The sequence below is a fragment of the Garra rufa genome, chromosome 17, assembly GCF_049309525.1.
Source record: "Garra rufa chromosome 17, GarRuf1.0, whole genome shotgun sequence".
Classification (NCBI taxonomy): domain Eukaryota; kingdom Metazoa; phylum Chordata; class Actinopteri; order Cypriniformes; family Cyprinidae; genus Garra; species Garra rufa.
In genome coordinates, this window is record NC_133377.1 from 3,496,282 (window position 1) to 3,515,143 (window position 18,862).

Here is an 18,862-nt window from a genome sequence, read left to right on the forward strand (position 1 = left end):
GGGAACCCTACTTTCACAGACAAATACTGCATATCATGAGAATATATTTCATGAGCCACTGACTACTGGTCTCAATAGCTTTCAAATTTCTTCCAAAATCCTGTTCTATTTTGAAATACAGACCAAATAGCTTAAAGTTGGTAACATTAAAGTTTAAACTTTTAACATTACTCTTATAGTTATATTCACACATAAATATAGTCATTAAAAACCAGAGCCACAGAGAAACAGAGTTGCGACACTCCCATAGGCTTCCATAGGAACTGAGGAATGCGGAAGTAAAGCGTGTCATGGAGCGGCCAATAGTTCCAAACAACCAATAGTTCCAGCATTGAAGCCCATTCATTTCAGCACTTCTTAAGCACAGTCGCTGGTAAATTGAAGAAATTACTGCATTTTTTTTTTTTTTTTTTTACATTTTAACGCATCAGTTGACCTCTCGAAAAACTGTCCAGTAGTGGTATTTTATGAAGCGTGTTATAGTTAATGTTTATCGTTAAAAAATAAACAGTTATACTGTAAATGCAGTTAGATAACGTGAGAAACACGGTAATAGCGACCATAACCAGATACTAGTTGTCATATTTTTAAGTTTTTAGTCTTTCTGCAATCGTAGGAGGTGGAATGAGTTTCAGTAAAGACTGCATTCAAGAAATACGATAAAAATGTATGCTGAATCCAATTGGTTGCCTTGTGTTTTTTTAAACACTATTTTCATCTTTTCTATTATGTTAAATGCCATATTTGCTTGCCTTTTATAATATTCACTTATGTTGTATGTTTAAATATTTTAAAATAACACGAGTAAATTAATCTTTTTTTTTTGTTTTATTTAACATTAAATTGTTAAATCGAAAAATGAGTGTTTGATCATGTCCAAATACACATTCAAATGTATTTAAGCTTAAATATCACACTAACTGTAATATAAATACTATATTAGAAAATGTTATCTTTTAAATGGCCAGGATCATTATTGCACATATTATTTAGTACATAAAAACTCCTCAAAATATTAACTAAATAGAACTGAACTATATATTACAATTATTTAATTGAATAAAAGTTACACTTAAGGTGTTTGGTCACATTTGACTGCCAAAGAGTATGAGAACATATTAATTATGTCTCTTTATCACTCCCCAGAATAAAATGCGATTGTAAAGCGTATTCAGAGAAGTTATCAATACACAATCAATGCACATTATGTGTTAATAATTACTCGAAATTGCTGCAAATATAGTGAAACTGCTGTCTATCCTACTTAAACCCATTCAAACACTCATAGACTGTAAAAAAAGGAACTATTGAGAGCTCCATGAACCACGTGACCGCGCGGCGGCGAGATCATAGCGTGTCGCAACTCTGTTTCTCTATGGCTCTGTTAAAAACGAGTGTGGCCAGTACGGGGATCGAACCCGCGACCTTGGCGTTATTAGCACCACGCTCTAACCAACTGAGCTAACCGGCCTGACGAGTCGTCAGCCAGACTCATACGAAAGACGAAAATTTCATGTAACTTCCATGTGGCTTGTTATCTTAAGACTGCAGTTAATGTGAATAAGGGCTGTTTCACTGTGAATTTACAGTTGCGTCTAAATAAATGGCTTAGTGACTTTATATTAAAAAAAGTGGTGTTGGACATCATCCAAAACTTTAAATTAGGTTATTTAACTTACTTACCGTTATAATGGCGTTGTTCCAAACCCCATCTGACATCTGTCTTTTATAGATAATAATAATTTATTTCCAAAATGTAATTTTCATACTATTTGCAACAAGTGGTGTCTGAAGCCTCAGAAAGTAAAATCACCAATAAAAGCAATATTAAAGTTGTCCGACTCCAGCACTTGATTACGTAAGTCATATATACTACTGTAATCATTTGCTATAGCCTTCTGGAGTAACACATCAAAATTTAAGTCTACTTAAGTTAAAAAAAATAAGTTTATTGATACCGTGAGAGAAGTAGCGCTATTTGTAAACGAACGTGTCTTTTCAATAGCGAACAAACGAGTCATTAAAGTCGTTTTTTTCAATATTAGCGAACAAATGATTCACGAGTAGTGTCTTTTTACTGTCAGTTGATCCAAAACCATATCCCGAGGAATGAATTGGTCTAATCCGGTTCTGGAGTTCAATTCACTATGGCTACACGCTAACAGTTATGTCGATACTTACTTACAAAGCTAATGTATTACTTATGAATACTTGAAATATACAGTGAGGTAAAAAGTTAAGATGAATCTACAGAATCTGCTAAATGTTTATTATTAGCCAGGGGTGTACACTTTTGAACAGAATGACAATTTGTAAATTGTTCTTATTTTGCCTAAATATCATTTTATTTATATTTTGGTCATTTAGTACTGCCCTTCAGAAGCTACAGAAGATACTTACATGTTTCCCAGAAGACAAAATAAGTTACATTTACCCTGATCTTCAAATTTCTCTTAATGTATTGTATTTCCTTCTGAAGCATCAATGAGCGTTTGAACCTTATGTAATAGTTGCATATGAGTTCCTCAGTTGCCCTCAGTGTGAAAAGATGGATCTCAGAATCATACAGTCATTGTTGGAAAGGGTTCAAATACACAACAAAGCTGAAAAACCAAAGCATGAGGAACCCGAAGGATATTTCTGAAAAACATTGGGTAGAAGAGCAACTGTTCAGGACAAACAAGGGACTCATGAACAACTATCAATAAACAAAAAAGCTAACCACTAACCATTTCCTCTCACATGATGACATTCTTTAAAAATATCTTACTTTTCTTACAGGTTTGGAACAACATAAGGATGAATAAAAAAAAAAGACATTTACAAATTCACATTTATTGGTGAACCAGTCATTTAAGAGCATGTAAATTGCTTTGGCATGTAACCAAAGATGTCTATATATTTAAGGGAATCTTCATAACCATTTTTTCACATTACTTCCCTTCAGACGATATTGGGCTTTGTTTCAAAGCCTGTTTTAAAATTCTGAGGTCAGGTAACTGCTGAGGGTAAAAAAAAAAAAGTAGGCCCACAACCCTCCTGGCAAAAGGTTTTGGCAGTTTGCTTCAACAAGCAATTTTTAGGAAAGATCATGAATAAACTGTGTGGAAAAACAGATAGTCTACTGAGGCAGAATATGTCTTTGCATAATCCACAAAGCATCTGAACTGTTTATCCTTTATGTTAATGCTGTACTTGGAATTAAACTATTAAAATAGATTCATACACTGATACTATCCTGAGTATAATACAGACTGGATCTACAGACTGAACTGCTGCGTCCTGCTGAGAGCAATTTTGCTTCTCTCATTTTAGTCCACAGCTCTCTTACAGCGCCAGTACTGTGACTTATTCTATTCTAGTCCCATGATGTCACTTGTTTTCTTTCTGTTTTGGATGAGATATGGTTGAATGGGCCTTCCGTGCTCCCGTGGTCCTTAGTGCAAGCCCATACAATACTAACAGCAGGGGCCAGAACAAAGGCTACTATATTTAACGCAGTAGAAACTGCTGCATCAGGCCGTATGTGTAGGCCGTGGCGTGTCTTGCGGCAACTCTGAATTCAGCTCAACGATGTGTGAGAAGGAAATCCAGCTCACATGAGGACAAAACTCAGAATGTGCTGGAAAAGTTAATGATAATCAAAGGTGCAGAGACAGCTGTAGCTCCAGGGCATGTGCTAAGGGGAACTGAAGACTATGAAAAAATTGAAAAATCAATTTGGGAGAACTCAGATCCTGCGGGGTCTGCAGATGTCAGTTATCCACAGAATAAGCCGGAGGCCTTTACGGCTGATGAAATAGAAAATTCTTCTCTTCTACAAAGAGAAGGACACAGAGGTCTTTGAATACAGATTGAGAAGTATCCATGGAGGACTTCTCAACATGCCAATTGGCTTTTGGATAGTAGGAATATACTGCCACCTACAGGTTATGGCAAGTATCAATTCATGAGGATGCTAGAGAAACAGTAGATAAACATAAACATTATTTTAAAAAAATTATCTGTTAGTATTTACTTTCAGATATACACCATTTCCAATTCTGTGCTTTTGCAATTCATGAGAGGCACTGGAGAAATGAAACATTTGCATCATAATCCAAAGAATTGTCATTTATTAAAAAGTTAATTACGTATGTAATGTATATATACACATTTGATTTCTTTACATTATATCGCCTACAGCAGCAAAGCAAATTTAGCAAAAAGTGTCACTTTGATAAACTTTGAAATTATCCTTAAATTAGTTGTTCGGTGCTATTGAATTCAAGTCAAGTTCTCAATACTTTCCTCTACATCAAAACATTGTAAGTATGCATTTGCTTGCTCTTAAAAGGAGTAGTTCACTTTCAGAACAACAATTTACAGATAATGTACTCACCCTCTTGTCATCCAAGATGTTCATGTCTTTCTTTCTTCAGTCGTAAGGAAATTATGTTTTTTGAGGAAAACATTTCAGGATTTCTCTCCATATAATGGACTTCTATGGTGCCCCTGAGTTTGAACTTCCAAAATGCAGCTTCAAAGGGCTCTAAACAATCACAGCCGAGGAAAGAAGGGTCTTATTTAGCAAAACGATCGGTTATTTTATATTAAAAAAATTGCAATTCATATACTTTTTAACTCATAATACTTCTTGTCTAGCTCTGTGTGTAATCTGTGTAGAGATTAAAAAGTATCTAAACTGTAAATGTTTTTAGAAAACAACCGATCGTTTCGCTAGATAAGACCCTTCTTCGGCTGGGATCATTTAGAGCCCTTTGAAGCTGCATTTTGGAAGTTCAAACTCAGGGGCACCATAGAAGTCCATTATATGGAGAGAAATCCTGAAGTGGTTTCCTCAAAAAACATAATTTCCTTACGACTGAAAAAAGAAAGACGTACATTTTTGATGAAAAGGGGGTGAGTACATTATCTGTAAATTTTTGTTCTGAAAGTGAACTACTCCTTTAAGGCAAAGGAAAGTAAATCATACCACACAACCTCTGCAAAAAAAATCACCTTCTAATGCCCTGAGCTGTATTAATTAATCCAGGAGGCTCTCATTAAGCCAATGTCACCCGCTGACCTGCTTTAAATGAAGCAGTGCTCTGAGACTTGCCTTCCTTTGAGGCTCCGAAGGACTCGTATCTGCATAACAGAAGGAGAAAACCAATACAAATATGTGATTCAGCAAAGCAGCGGTGTAAACTGGTTACAGCATCTTTCAGGTGATTTATGTGAATAAAGCATAGAAACGTGTATGTGAAATGTGTAACTCACAGTTCAGTGTATCTCCTCCAGTCTTCTCTGCTGACAGATGCTCGAGTGTTAGCCAAAGCAGAGATCAGGTGAGTTTGGCATATGAGAGAGCCAGGCTTACTGGGGCCAGTTTGCACCAGAGATGATTCATCCTATAAACACAGAAGAACAGCAGATCTCATCTACTGAGCAGATTGCTACACAATCTAACACAGTCCTTGTGTGGATGGATGGACGGATGGATGGATTGATGGAAAACTAGAGGGCTGCTACCAATAGTGGGATGGATACAGCTGAAGTCAAAAATTTACAGAATCTCTAAAATGTTAATTATATTACCAAAATAAGAGGGATCATACAAAATGTGTATTTTAGCACTGACCTGAATAAGATATTTGACATGAAAAGATGTTTACATATAATCCACAAGATAAAATAATAATTGAATTTATAAATAAATAATCTACAGATGTGTGTGTGTTTTTTTTTTTGTTATTTAGTGATAGTTGTTAATGAGTCCCACAATTAAACTGCCTGCTGTTCTGCAGAAAAATCCTTCAGGTCCCACAAATTATTTGGTTTTTCAGCAATTTTGTGTATTTGAACCCTTTCTAACAATAACTGTATAATTTTGAGATCCATCTTTTCACACTGAGGACAACTGAGGGACTCATATGCAACTATTACAGAAGGTTCAAATGCTCACTGATGAATGGAATAAGGATGTGTAAATTTTTCTTATTTTGCCAAAATGTCATATTTTTCATTTAGTAATGCTCTTTAGAACCTACAGAAGATACTTATATGGTCCCCAGAAGACAAAATAATTTTAATTTACCCTGATCTTCAAATTCAAAACGTTTTCACCCCCTTGCTCTTAATGAATCATGTTTCTTTCTGAAGCATCAGTAAGCGTTTGAACATTCTGTATTAGTTGTGTGAGTTCCTCATTTGTCCTCAGTGTGAAAAGATCGATCTCAAAATCATAAAGTCATTGTTGGAAAGGGTTCAAATACACAAAAATGCTGAAAAAAAAAAACAAAAAAAAAAAAAAACAGAATTTGTGGGATTTTTCTGAAAAACAGTGGGCAGTTTAACTGTTCAGGACAAACAAGGAACTTATGAACAACTATCACAGTTGAAAAAAAAAAACAGAACAAACAAAAACAGCTGTGGATCATTCAGGTAACAACACAGTACTTAAAATTAAGTGTATGAAAACTTTTGAACGGGGCAATTTTTATGAAGTCAATGATTATTTTCTCCTGTGGACTATATGTAAATGTCTTTTATGTGAAATATATTATTCAGGTCAGTACTAAATAAAAAAATAACATGCATTTTGTGTGATCCCTCTTATTTTGGTCAAATAATTAACATTATGCAGATTCTGCACAGGTACTTAAACTTTTGACTTCAACTGTATATGCATGCATGTATAGGAAAACTAGATAGATAAAATGATGGATGGATGGATGGAAGTTGAAAAACTAAAGCGATACTATACTAGCAATGAATGGATGGATAAATGCATGTATGGATGGGAAAACTAGAAGGATAAAGCAATAATGAATGGAAAGGAAAATTGGATGGATGTAACAACAGAAAGATGGGAAGCTTGTGGCCAGATTTACTAAACTGTAGAGTTGTCAAAAAATACCAGGTTCGATACTCAAATGCGCTCAAAATGTGAGCGGAATATGGACGTTTTTTAAATTTCAATACCGAAAGTACCGAACTCAGTACTTTTTGACAAGTCTACTAAACTGGGCATATTAGCGTTACAGAGCAATTGCATGAAAGCGCTGATGGGAGGGGAAAATTATGTGTGTGATTTACTGACAATGCGCACATTAAAGAATACAGACGCAGTCAGATCACTTCCATAATGACCAGCGCAATCTACCAAGAGAAGCGCAAATTACTGCCTGCTTTGAGACATGCTTTTTTGGGCATTAAATAATGGCACAAACACCAGTAATTTGACAAGCACAAACGCTAGTAAATCACATTGGTTGGTTCATTTTAATACTCTCCTGTCTCCTCCCATAAATTTGGTGTCTGAAAGGGAAACTTCATATTCAACTGCATATTCAATAAAGTCAGGTGCAAAACACATCTTTTCAGCGCTAATTCTTCATTGCACATCTTTAGTAAATCCTGACAGTACTATTTTAATGACAAAAGAAGGTTTGTGCTGGCGCAAGCTGTAAGTAAATCTGGCCCTTGATATATAAAACAATGGCTGCATGGATGGATGGATGATAGATTAAAAAGGTAACTGACCGTGTTTTTGCGGTAACTGTTCTTCACAGTGTTGACTTCTGCTCGGAGTCGTTCTGACTGCTCATGGGTCAGATCCTGAAAGCCGTCCTGCAGACAGGACATAACAATTGGGGCATGACAGGAGCTTGGATCCCTCACTGATGCCCCTGTCAGGTCAGGGGCGGTAGAATTGGGTCCAGACAGGCACTGAGAATTCTGGGAGCAGAGCAAACAGAATGTGACAATCTCATAAGCAGCTCATAAATTACATTAAGGAGACATCTATGGTACTGATTTATATATAAGTGTAAATAATAATCTATTATAAGTCACTTTGGAAATTTAGTATCCCACCAGTTCAGACAGAGACTGGTTGTCCAGTTCAGACTCAAAGGAGCTTCCAAAGTAAAGGCGCCAGATGTTGTGGCGTGGGTCCTCAGGTGGGAGTTCACTGGGGTCCAGCAGAACCATAGAGTGCTCGAGACCTGCGTCCCCCTCCCCAGCTGAGTCATCTGACCCGCTGCTATGGTTTAGGAAGATCAGCGAGGAGAGGCTGACGTCACTGTCTGACCCCGAGCCCAGATCCTATAAAACACAAAAACAGTCTGCTTCACACACAAGCTGAAAATGTATCACTGATGTACTGAGTAAGCTGAAAATTTACACTACCAGTCAAAAGTTTTTGAACAGTAAGATTTGAAATATTTTTTTTTAAAGTGCTCACCAAGCCTGCATTTATTTGATCCAAAGTAAAGCAAAAACGGTAAAAAAAAAATGTAATATTTTTACTATTTAAAATAGCTGTTTTCTATTTCTATTTAAAATGTAATTTATTCCTGTGATTTCAAAGCTGAAATTTTAGCATCATCACTCCAGCCACATGATCTGTCAGAAATCATTCTAATATTCTGATTTGCTGCCCAAAAATATTTATCAATTTTATGTTTGAGTTTGTGTGTAACACACATGCAAAAGGTTGGGCCCCAGGCTGCTGTGGATTGCCTCTAGCTGAGCATTATAGAGAAGGGCTTTTAAGTCAGCTCCAGTGAACAGCTCTGTTGCCACAGCAATCTGCTCCAGGTCCACATCTGCAGCCAGTGGCACGGAATGAGTCAAAGCCTTCAGGATCTCCAGCCGGGCCTCCTGAAGAACAGATATGAATCAGTAAACTGATATTGTAGGTGTTATAGGTATAAAGCGGTTAAGCTGATTTGTGGCAGACCCCATGCTGACCCGATCAGGAGGAGGGCAGTACAGAGACTTGTCCAGTCGCCCGGGTCTCAAAAGAGCAGGATCAATCAGGTCAGGACGACTGGTGGCAGCCAACACATATACCCCTAAAAATAAAAAATTATGCAGTGACTCTCACAAATACAACAATCGAATATTTTAAATATCAAAAATACACTCCAGATTTTTCAAAACAAACTCATACAACAATTCACACAACTGAGTCTGGTGTTTTACCAAGTGTTTAGCAAAACAATTACTTTTTAAATTTTTTTAACCTCTAGCTGCTGCTGTAAAACCCAGGTATAGGTATACACCAGCAGTCAAAAGTTTTTAAACAGTAAGATTTTTTATGTTTTTAAAGAAGTTTCTTCTGCTCACCAAACCTGCATTTATTTGATCCAAAGTTCAGCAAAAACAGTACAATTTTAAAATATTTTTACTATTTAAAATAACTGCTTTCTATTTGAATATATTTTAAAATATAGTTTGTTCCTGCAATTTCAAAGCTGAATTTTCAGCATCATTTCTCCAGTCTTCAGTGTCACATGCTCCTTCAGAAATCATTCTAATATGCTGATTTGCTGTTCAAGAAACATTTATTATTATTATTATTATTATTATTATTATTATTGTTGTTGTTGATTCTTTGATGAATAGACAGATCCAAAGATCAGCATTTATATGAAATAAAAAGCTTTTGTAAAATTATTGGAGTCAGTTTTATAAGAAATTATAGAAATGAATACTTTTATTTAGCAAGGATGCTTTAAATTGATCAAAAGTGATGATAAAGACATTTATAAAGTTACAAAAGATTTCTATTTCAGATACATGCTGTTCTTCTGAACTTTCTATTCATCAAAGAAACCTGAACAAATTCTACTCAGCTGTTTTCAACATAATAATACTAATATATGTTTTTTGACCAGCAAATCAGAATATAAGAATAATTTCTGAAGGATCATGTGACACTGAAGAATGGAGTAATGATGCACAGCTTTGAAATCATAGGAATAAATTACATTTTAAAATATATTCAAATAGAAAGCAGTTATTTTAAATAGTAAAACTATTTCAAAATTGTACTGTTGTAGTTTGGATAAAATAAATGCAGGCTTACTGTTCAAAAACATTTGACTGGTAGTGTATGTGTGAGCATTTGATATTCAGCCCTGATGTACCTGTCAATCCTTCCACTCCATCCAGTTGAGTAAGCAGCTGATTGACCACACGGTCAGTGACCCCTGTGTTGTCATGACCCCTTCGAGGGGCCAGAGAGTCAAACTCATCAAAGAACAGTACGCAAGGTTTAGCTTGTTGAGCCCTGCAGCAACACAGACACACATTCAGTGATGACGCCAACAAACTACTACTATATTTTATACAGGAGAAAGACAGAGTGCATTTGGACAAACCTCTGAAACACATCTCTAACCGCCTTCTCACTGGCACCAATATACTTACTGAGGAGTTCAGGACCCTGGAGAAACACATAGGACATCACAATATAAATATAAATAACATTTTATATTTATATACTATTTTGATATCAGTACACACAATCCCTCACCTTGATGCTGATAAAGTTCATACCACTCTCTTTGGCTACGGCTCCAGCCAGTAAAGTCTTGCCTGTGCCAGGAGCTCCATACAGCAGCACACCGGAGCACTGACGCAGGGGCAGACTGGAGAAGAGCAGCGGGTACTGGACACAACAGATCATTATTTCCACCACAGTTTTTGACTTATGAATTACCTTGACTTTCCCAGTTATTATAATAACTGTTCTTGTACATATATTGTTTTTTATAGTTTTGAAAAGCTAGTCTTACACTGAAATGGACATATTGTGTACAGTAGCAGCTGTACCTTAGCTGGCAGCAGTATGATGTCCATCAGGAGCTGACGTGCCTGATGAAGTCCCCCGATACGCTCCATGCCAGCCCCGCTAGGAGCCTGCAGCTGAGCCCCCCAGAGGGAGGGTGGGGTGAAGCCATGAAGGGCCTGTTTGAAGTCCTGATAGCTTAAATCTGTAAACGCAGAAAGATTAGATTTCAGCAAAACAGCTCAATCATTGAAAGATATACTGTAACTAGATTGTGTGTGCACCTTCAGAGTTGCCATTGTTCCTGCTGTGTAGGGTGTTGGCATGAATGGCCCTCTCGAGCAGCAGGTTCAGGTCTTGTGGCATGAATCCTTCTGTTTCTTTGGCAACACTGTCTAGGTCAAGAGTAGTTTCACAGTCCTGGAAGTTCTTTTTGGCTATTAAAGACCTCAGAATCTCAACCCTTTGAGCCTATAAAGAGAAACCATTATACCACAATCACTATTTTAGGCACGGAAATAAAACACCAAGCAAGAATAAAATATGTCTGGCATATCAGACTTTTGCGACTGATACTAGTCTGGTCCATACTGCAACTTATTCTGGCAAGGATTCATTAACAGAAACATCACAAAGAAGCAAATCCACACGTGAACCCAGTGACTTGTTCTATTAAAAGTAAAAAAGTAGTCATTGTACCTGGAAATGCAAATCAAAAATGTATTTGTTTGATTTCTGTGGGGATGCATGATTAACAAACAAACAGACAATTTCATTTTTTACCATATCATGGACTCACCTGGTCTGGTGTTTGAATCTTGCAGAAACCTTGGAAGAAGTGAGAACCCTGCACCGCAGTCAGAGTCTGATGTAGGGCATGTTCACTCTGTGCTGTGACCATCAGAGCTACGAGACTGGAACGCACCACTATTTCATCCACCAAATCCCTCAGACCTAAGGAGAACATGCAGAGTAAAGATGTCCATCTGATAGTTCCTCATAGAGTTACACATAGAGTACATCGATCACAACAGTTGTTATAATGTCTTACTCTGTGCGATGTGCTGCCGCAGTACTGCCTCTGGCCCATGCTCGTGCTCAGGTGAGGTCGCGGCACCGGTCACATGATCCAGGTCATCCAGCAGGACCACTGAGGGTTGTTTCCAAACCGCCTGCTCAAAAACCTCCTCCAGCCTCTGTCTGATTGTGTCTGCTCTCTTACCTAGGAATTTAATTCATAGCATCAAGAAATCTGATGGAAATAAAAGACAAAAATCTTGCAAAAATCTGACTTTTCTGTGAAGTGCAATAATTGGGTCGCCGGTACATCTACCATCACAGAAAATGTGAAAAAAGGACAACCCAGTAACTTTTTTTATGGTCAGCATTTCTTTCTTTCTCTGCAACCATGTGAAAAAAAACGAGTCGCTCAAATTCCGCTCCCCCTGTGACATAGACAGGGGATCTTTTTATAATATTACCCCCTTTAATCTACACGTTTCCACCCATGGCGCAAGCGACAACATTGCACCAGTTCTAACGCCATGGCAAAAGTTAGAGCAAAGCAGGCTAACTGTTGTGTCTTTGGCAGCACAGAACACTATTTCACAGTCCCATCCTCAGAGGAGACAAGAGAGCAGTGTATTTATTGATTTATTTACTGTATATTACGCTGCTGCCACACAGATCTAATATACCTTTACCTTCACAGACATAACTATTTTTGTGTGTGTTTTTAACATAAACTTGTGTTTATTTGACAGTTTCAGTGCAATATGACATGAAAGTAGTACTTTATTCTCACATGCCATGTGTCAGCTGCTTTCTATGTGGATGCTTTGGATGTGTACGTGCAGAAAACCATATATTAGAAGTTTAAACTAATATGATTTAAATACGTATGATCTCAGCGCGATAGACATGATAATCAAAACCAAAAGCAGCTCATTTGCCATTTAAAGAGCATGCACAAAAACAGCTCGTTTTGAGCTAAAACTTCAAAGACACACTCTGGGAACACCTGAGACTTATATATTACATACTGTAAAAAGACACAGCAAAACTGGTCAATCTAATTTTCTTGTTTACCTTTCAGTGTTTTGCAGTCCACAACTTGAATGTGGGCATCCAGCTCTTCACTGGCCTTTCGACACAGTGCTCTGGAGAGAGAAGATTTTCCACTGCCCTTTGGAATAAAGTAGGAAATTTATCAAAGACAACTTGCACCATCTATTTATTTATTCATTACTTTCAGAATATTCGGTTGTTATCTCATTGTCCAAATGAAGTTACAAAATTTCAAACTTTCTAGTTTCTACTTAAAATTACACTTTAAGGTAAACTAAATATTTTAAATATTAAACTGTGTGTACACACAGTTATTGAATATTTGCTTATGCACTTTTAAACTGTTAAATACAGTAAGACAATAAGTCAATTCCCTACATGAAATTATCAATAGAAAATATTTACACATATGTGACCCTGGACCACAAAACCAGTCTTAAGTTGCTGGGGTATATTTGTAGCAATAGCCAAACATACATTGCATGGGTTAAAATTTTAGATTTTTTTTTATGCCAAAAATCATTAGGAAATTAAGTAAAGATCATGTTCCATGAAGATTTTTTGTAAAATTCCTACTGCAAATATATCAAAATGTAATTTTTGTTTTGTAAAATGCATTATTAAGAACCTAATTTGGACAACTTTAAAGGTGATTTTCTCAGTATTTTGATTTTTTTGCACCCTCAGATTCCTGATTTTCAAATAGATGTATCTCGGCCAAATATTGTCCTATTCTATCAAACCATACATCGATAGAAAGCTTATTTATTGAGCTTTCAAATGATGTATAAATCTCAGTTTTGTAAAATTTAACCTTATGACTGGTTTTGTGGTCCAGGGTCACATATGGTATGATACCTCTGTGTTTATCAAAGGAAAGATACTCTCTAATTTTAATTAGCATTTTGAAAATGTTGTTTTTGGATATTTTGATTATGATAATATGAATAACGAAGCTTTTGTTATTAATCTATTTATATTACTAGTTAGGTTTCACATTCATAAGTGCAAATTTACTAACAAAAAAAACCCTGTTTCACAGTGTTTTATAAAGAATTAGAAAACTATTTCTGTGCTATTCTTCATAGTACTAATAGAAAAGCAATCAAAACTCTGTTTGTTTGTGTTCTGTCTTCAAAATCTTTGAGTAATGTAAAGATCATGCATTTCTTTGATTGTAACTTTTTATTTATTTTTATTTTAAGCATAAATGAAAAAAAAGAAAAAAAAAAGGAAAATATTTACACAGTCAGATCAATAATGTATGATCTTGAATTATGTTTTTTGTTGATAATCGAACACTTGCAAAACATTTGTTACCAATGCCTTAATGCATAAGAAGAGATATCACATAGTATGTCAAATCTGACATCTGAAAGGACTGTAACATACATGTCTAATGGTTACCTTTGCACCTGTGATGAGCAGAGCTCCACCCCTCAGTCCACGTCCTGTGGAGACCAGTTCACGCGAGAGAGGACCTCCCATTAGAGCATGAGAGATGTGCTCAAAAGCAGACCTGCTGATGTCCTCTACCCCACTGAGGAAACAGATTCAACAATCACACATAACAAAGAAAGGCCACATCGACTCATCAGAAAGCGAGTGTTGTTTGCTGCTCAAGGATAATATATTGATATTTTCTGTTTTTAAAAAGAGTACAAACATACCCAAGAGAGTTGAGGGACGGAAAGCCAAGATGTGGATCTTCATTATCTTTATCAGAGCCGCTGCGGTCAGAATCATGTGGCTGTCTGACAATCTAAACAGACTGAGCTGGTTTGTTGAGAAGGCAGGAGCAGAAAAAATAATTTGTAAAAGGAATTTATGACAATATACCTGCACATTTGTTTTCTTTAGTAAACTGGCTGATAGAAAGAACATCTCATCTTCTTGCTGTTGCTCTGGTTTCAGCACAGTCAAGACAAACTCTTCTTTTCCTGAGAAGAGAAAAAGGTTAGTCTGTAATAATAGTAATATGACTAAAAACATAAATCTGATGGTTCTTTTTCACACCTTCAGTGCAGGATAAGAGAATAACATTAGTGCGTCCTGTCAGACAGGTCAAAGGCTGATGGCTCTGAGCATGCAACCAGTTGAGGAAGGCAGTTTGAATATCTTCTTCTTTTTCACTTTCTGCCTGCAAACAGAAAGGAAATACGTTTACAAAACACTGTTTTCATTGTCTGACAACATAAAGCATCAAGAAAAACTTACCAACGGTTGTAATGGTTGCACCATGACTGTTTCTGCAATTCTTGGCATTGATTTCAAAGGCTGAATCCTCACAGCCGAACGAGGGTCTATTGTTAAACTCCTCTGTAGCACCTTTGGAATCTGCAACAAGAAAAAAAATGTAACTAGGTTTTTACTAGAGATGCACAATATATCTGTACCAAATTGGTAATCAGCCTATATTAGGTAGTCCTTTACTGGCCAAAGTGAAAAGGTCCCATCCCTAGAAATTATGGTGATAAAGAATATTTTTATGAAACATTATGGCTGAACTTGAATGTAATAACATACCCAAACTCTCCCAGAGTAAATCTCTTCACATTTATTGAATTTCTGTTCCTCCTGCAGTCTTTTTATATTGTGACAAAGCATCCTGACCACAACAGCATTTTCCTTATGTTCCTCTATGTCATTCCCTTTGTGAGGGCCGTCTCTGATCTTCTTCTTCTCCATGGCCTGCTTGACCTTCTCCCGGAGTTCTTTAGGAGAAAGGATCTTAGAAAGCCTGCCATATGTTAGTGCAGACTGCCCTGGATTCCAGTTCTCTTGCTCTTGAAGGTTCCATGGCAGAATATGGACATCTCCATGACATGAGCCTAGATGGCTGACAGAGCTAGGAGGGGTTCCACAAGTCCGGAGGATACAGTCTTTCAGGATGGTGGGAATTGTGGGAACTGCGAGATTCTCCTTTGCAGGCTGAAATCCTCTTGTAAACAGGTATCTCATCAGGCTTTTCAGATCAGCTATTCCTCCCCAATGGCCTTCATTCTGACTCTCCAGATGATCACTGAGGGGATCCTGATGGACGACTGAGCTGGAGGATGATGTGACATCAATGTTCTGGTGTTGTAAATGTTGGCTTGGCTCTTCTGATCGAGTTTGGGGCAGTTGTTCACCTCCTGGATGTAGTTTTGGCGAGACAACAAGCTCAGTGAATTGCTCCAGTCGACCAAACGGAACAGATGGAGAAAGGGATACTGAAAAACAAAGAATCTTTAGTCAGTTCAAACCCAGCAACAACTCCAATATGTTATACCTTTAGGGCAAACTGACCTATCCTAATATAGATGACAGTGTGCTGGTCCACCCACACAGGAAAAACACCCTCACTGAAGATCACACGGATCTGATCCAGGAGTCGCTGCTCTAGAGCCATGCTGTGCAGCTCCTGGAACAAAGTTCAATCAGATTTTAGACTGAAATGACGTTCACAACCCATTTTACTTCTCTAATCTGATGCATTCCCAATTAAAACAGGATAATCAATGAGAAAAAAAATGTAGCAAGGGACTTTGTATGGATGTTTCATACCAGAATAGAGGACTAATGTTTTTTTAGAATAACATGCATGGATGAGTAAACAGATTGCCTTTAGATTTTTAGTCATGTGCATTTTAAAGGAACAGCTCACCCAAAAATAAAAATTTACTCATTTACTCACCCTCAAGCCATCCTTGGTGTATATGATTTTCTTCTTTCAGATGTATACAATCGGGGTTATATTAAAAAATGTCCTGGCTCTTCCAAAATGTATAATGGCAGTGAATGGGTGTTGAGATTTTGAAGCAAAATATAGCGCATCCATCCATCATAAAAAGTGCTCCACAAGGGGGTTAATAAAGGCCTTCTGAAGTGAATCGATGCATTTGTGTAAGAAAAATATTCATATTTACAGTAAAAGCTCCGGTGAGAATATGCTAGTCTTGCGAGAACCAAGTTCTGTTTACAGCAAAGGTAAATCAGTCCCCTTGGCTTATATCGAAATCCTCTGAAATTTGTCTTTACAAATCTCTGTTTTTAATTTCTAATTCATCACATTGTTTTGTTTTGCTCTCTCCTCTGTGCTTGCGCATTTGTCACTTCTCACTGGAGCTTACGCAATGCCTACGTCCTTCGTCATTCACGGAACACCGCTCCCTCATGAATGCGTGTATGACAGTTAGCAGAAAATAGAGATTACAGTTCATAAAGTTTCAAATAAGGATATTTTTCTTACACAAATGCTTCGCTTTACTTCAGACAGAGTTTATTAACCCTCCAGAGGCATGTGGAGCATTTTTAATGATGGATTGATGCACTATTGGACTTCTATTGGACTAGTAAATCTCAACACTCACTCACTTCTGTTATAAAGGAGCCAGAGGATTTTTTTGTATAACTCCAATTGTATTTGTCTGAAAGCTGAATGTTGTATACACCTAGAAATGGCTTGAGGGTGAGTAAGGTAAGGTAAGGTATTCTTTATTATCCCCGAGGGGCAATTTTTTATGCAGCCAGCAGAGAGAGTAATACAAATAACATAAACATAACAATAACACAACAACAGAATATTACAGAAGGAGAGAAAAAAAAAAAAAAACATAATACAGTATAATAATAATAAGTGAATATCAAACAATCAAGATAAGGTGTTTAAAAAACTGGTCACAATGGGTATAAAAGAGTTCTTGTATCTATTTGTCTTACATCTCTTGGACACAAATCTACGACCAGACGGAAGCAGTGCAAACTCTGAACACAAGGGATGACTGGAATCATCCAGAATCGACCGGGCTTTTCTGAGTGCTCTATTCTTGTGCAGGAAGGGAATGTTAGCTAGAGTAACCCCAGCAATCTTGCTACATTCATCAGTCATCAGATATTTTCATTTTTGGGTAAACTATCTCTTTAAATGTTATATATCACTATGTTTCAGGCTAAACATCTTTGAAAGATTTTGCAAACTCACCAGAATCTCCCAGTCATCTGGAGACAAAGGCTCTACGAACACCTGCTGCACTGACTGCACTTGATGACATGGCCGCAGATACCCCTACAGCATAATAAATGTATAATAATTTCAGTGAAAATTAAATTAAAATAAGAAGCATCTTCATTTTTAGTTGATTTGTTCATTTTAATAGATGCGTTGTCTTATTTTAAATTATTTTAAATAATCTTGAGAGGAAAGAAAATATTCTGAAGAATATTGGTAACCAAACAGTTTCAGTTTCCATTGATTGCTATTGATTACAGTGACAAACCTGTTCTCCCTCCTTGAGTCCAAGTTTCTCTCCCAGCTGTCTGCTAATCTCAACTCTGTCCTCTGGACCTGAAGACCTGGACCTGATCCAGCTGAGGAACACTGGCGCACAAACGCCCCATGACAGCTCCAGGATCTGGTTCTGACATCACATTAGTATTACACGACTTAAAACTTTTAGCACTTTGCATAAAATGGAACAGAAACATATAAACAGTGGCAGACTAGTCAACTGCATGCATATATTCTAATGCAGCTAGCTGGATACAAACCTCATGAAGACAGAGATGACTGGCGAAGTTTGATGACAGATGAAGAAAGCAGTTCTTGGAGTTATTGAAGACTAGCGTGACAGGTTGAATCCCTTGGCTTCCCAACATTTCCCGCGAGGCTGCAGAAACCTCGCTTCTACTACAAATGATCGATCTCTTTCTTAAATAAATCTGTGGTATTAAACCAGTATGCTACAACTGTCAACATGAATTGCACGTCAGACATAATAATCACATGGAGTGTGTCGATCACTCGTAAGCGCTGTTAGAACGAACATTTTCGATTAGCTCCGTCTCACGGTGTTGCCAGATTTCACTTGGAAAGTTAAACAAGCACCAAAATAAAGCGACCAACCACATCAAAATGTGCGACTCTGTTTTTATAGGTTATTTATTGTTTCTTACGCAACGTTGGACCTACAGTAGGAGCTTGTAAAGACTTAAAAATGACTAATGACATTATATCGAGCTCAGCTCATACAGCGGGTGAAGACAACTGCTACTAGTTGTTAATTTAATTGTGTTAGTGAACCAACACTAGCCAGTTTAAAAACTTCAAAAACTGCGACAAACGACTATATATTTTAATAAGTTAATTTAAGAATAAAAAAGCGCCAGTTAATTGTAATAAGCGGTCATGGCAACACTCTTGCCACTTGAAAACGGTTTCAAAATAATTAATGGCTAAAATAAGACACTGTT

At 37.0% G+C, this 18,862-nt stretch overlaps 1 protein-coding gene and 1 non-coding gene across 2 annotated transcripts; both read right to left on the reverse strand.

The window, feature by feature from the left end:
* Positions 1 to 1,397: 1,397 nt before the first annotated feature.
* trnai-aau (transfer RNA isoleucine (anticodon AAU)) lies at positions 1,398 to 1,471 on the reverse strand. Its single transcript has one exon. It is a non-coding gene; the product is annotated as a tRNA-Ile (tRNA).
* Positions 1,472 to 4,098: 2,627 nt separating this feature from the next.
* On the reverse strand, positions 4,099 to 18,367 carry pex1 (peroxisomal biogenesis factor 1). The gene is made up of 24 exons (XM_073821930.1): positions 18,161 to 18,367; positions 17,890 to 18,030; positions 17,595 to 17,678; positions 15,920 to 16,034; positions 15,158 to 15,843; positions 14,849 to 14,968; positions 14,648 to 14,771; positions 14,471 to 14,571; positions 14,302 to 14,393; positions 14,039 to 14,171; positions 12,653 to 12,749; positions 11,616 to 11,786; positions 11,364 to 11,518; positions 10,849 to 11,035; positions 10,609 to 10,769; positions 10,310 to 10,444; positions 10,155 to 10,219; positions 9,921 to 10,063; positions 8,740 to 8,843; positions 8,473 to 8,649; positions 7,861 to 8,091; positions 7,528 to 7,722; positions 5,263 to 5,393; positions 4,099 to 5,130 (listed from the first exon to the last, which is right to left on the reverse strand). Exons 1-24 carry the CDS (start codon positions 18,266 to 18,268, stop codon positions 5,046 to 5,048), a joined length of 3,741 nt encoding a protein of 1,246 aa, XP_073678031.1. The 5' UTR covers positions 18,269 to 18,367; the 3' UTR covers positions 4,099 to 5,045.
* Between the last annotated feature and the right edge of the window lie 495 nt (positions 18,368 to 18,862).

What these genes read in the sequence shown, in the direction of transcription:
- pex1 (XM_073821930.1), bottom strand. Translation starts at nt 18,268, where the DNA reads ATGTTGGGAAGCCAAGGGATTCAACCTGTCACGCTAGTCTTCAATAAC. An exon ending in TGTCATCTATATTAGGATAG is followed by an intron (nt 15,844 to 15,919) that starts GTCAGTTTGCCC and finishes TTTGTTTTTCAG; the next exon opens with TATCCCTTTCTCCATCTGTT. An exon ending in TGGGGCCCAACCTTTTGCAT is followed by an intron (nt 8,092 to 8,472) that starts GTGTGTTACACA and finishes TGTGTTTTATAG; the next exon opens with GATCTGGGCTCGGGGTCAGA.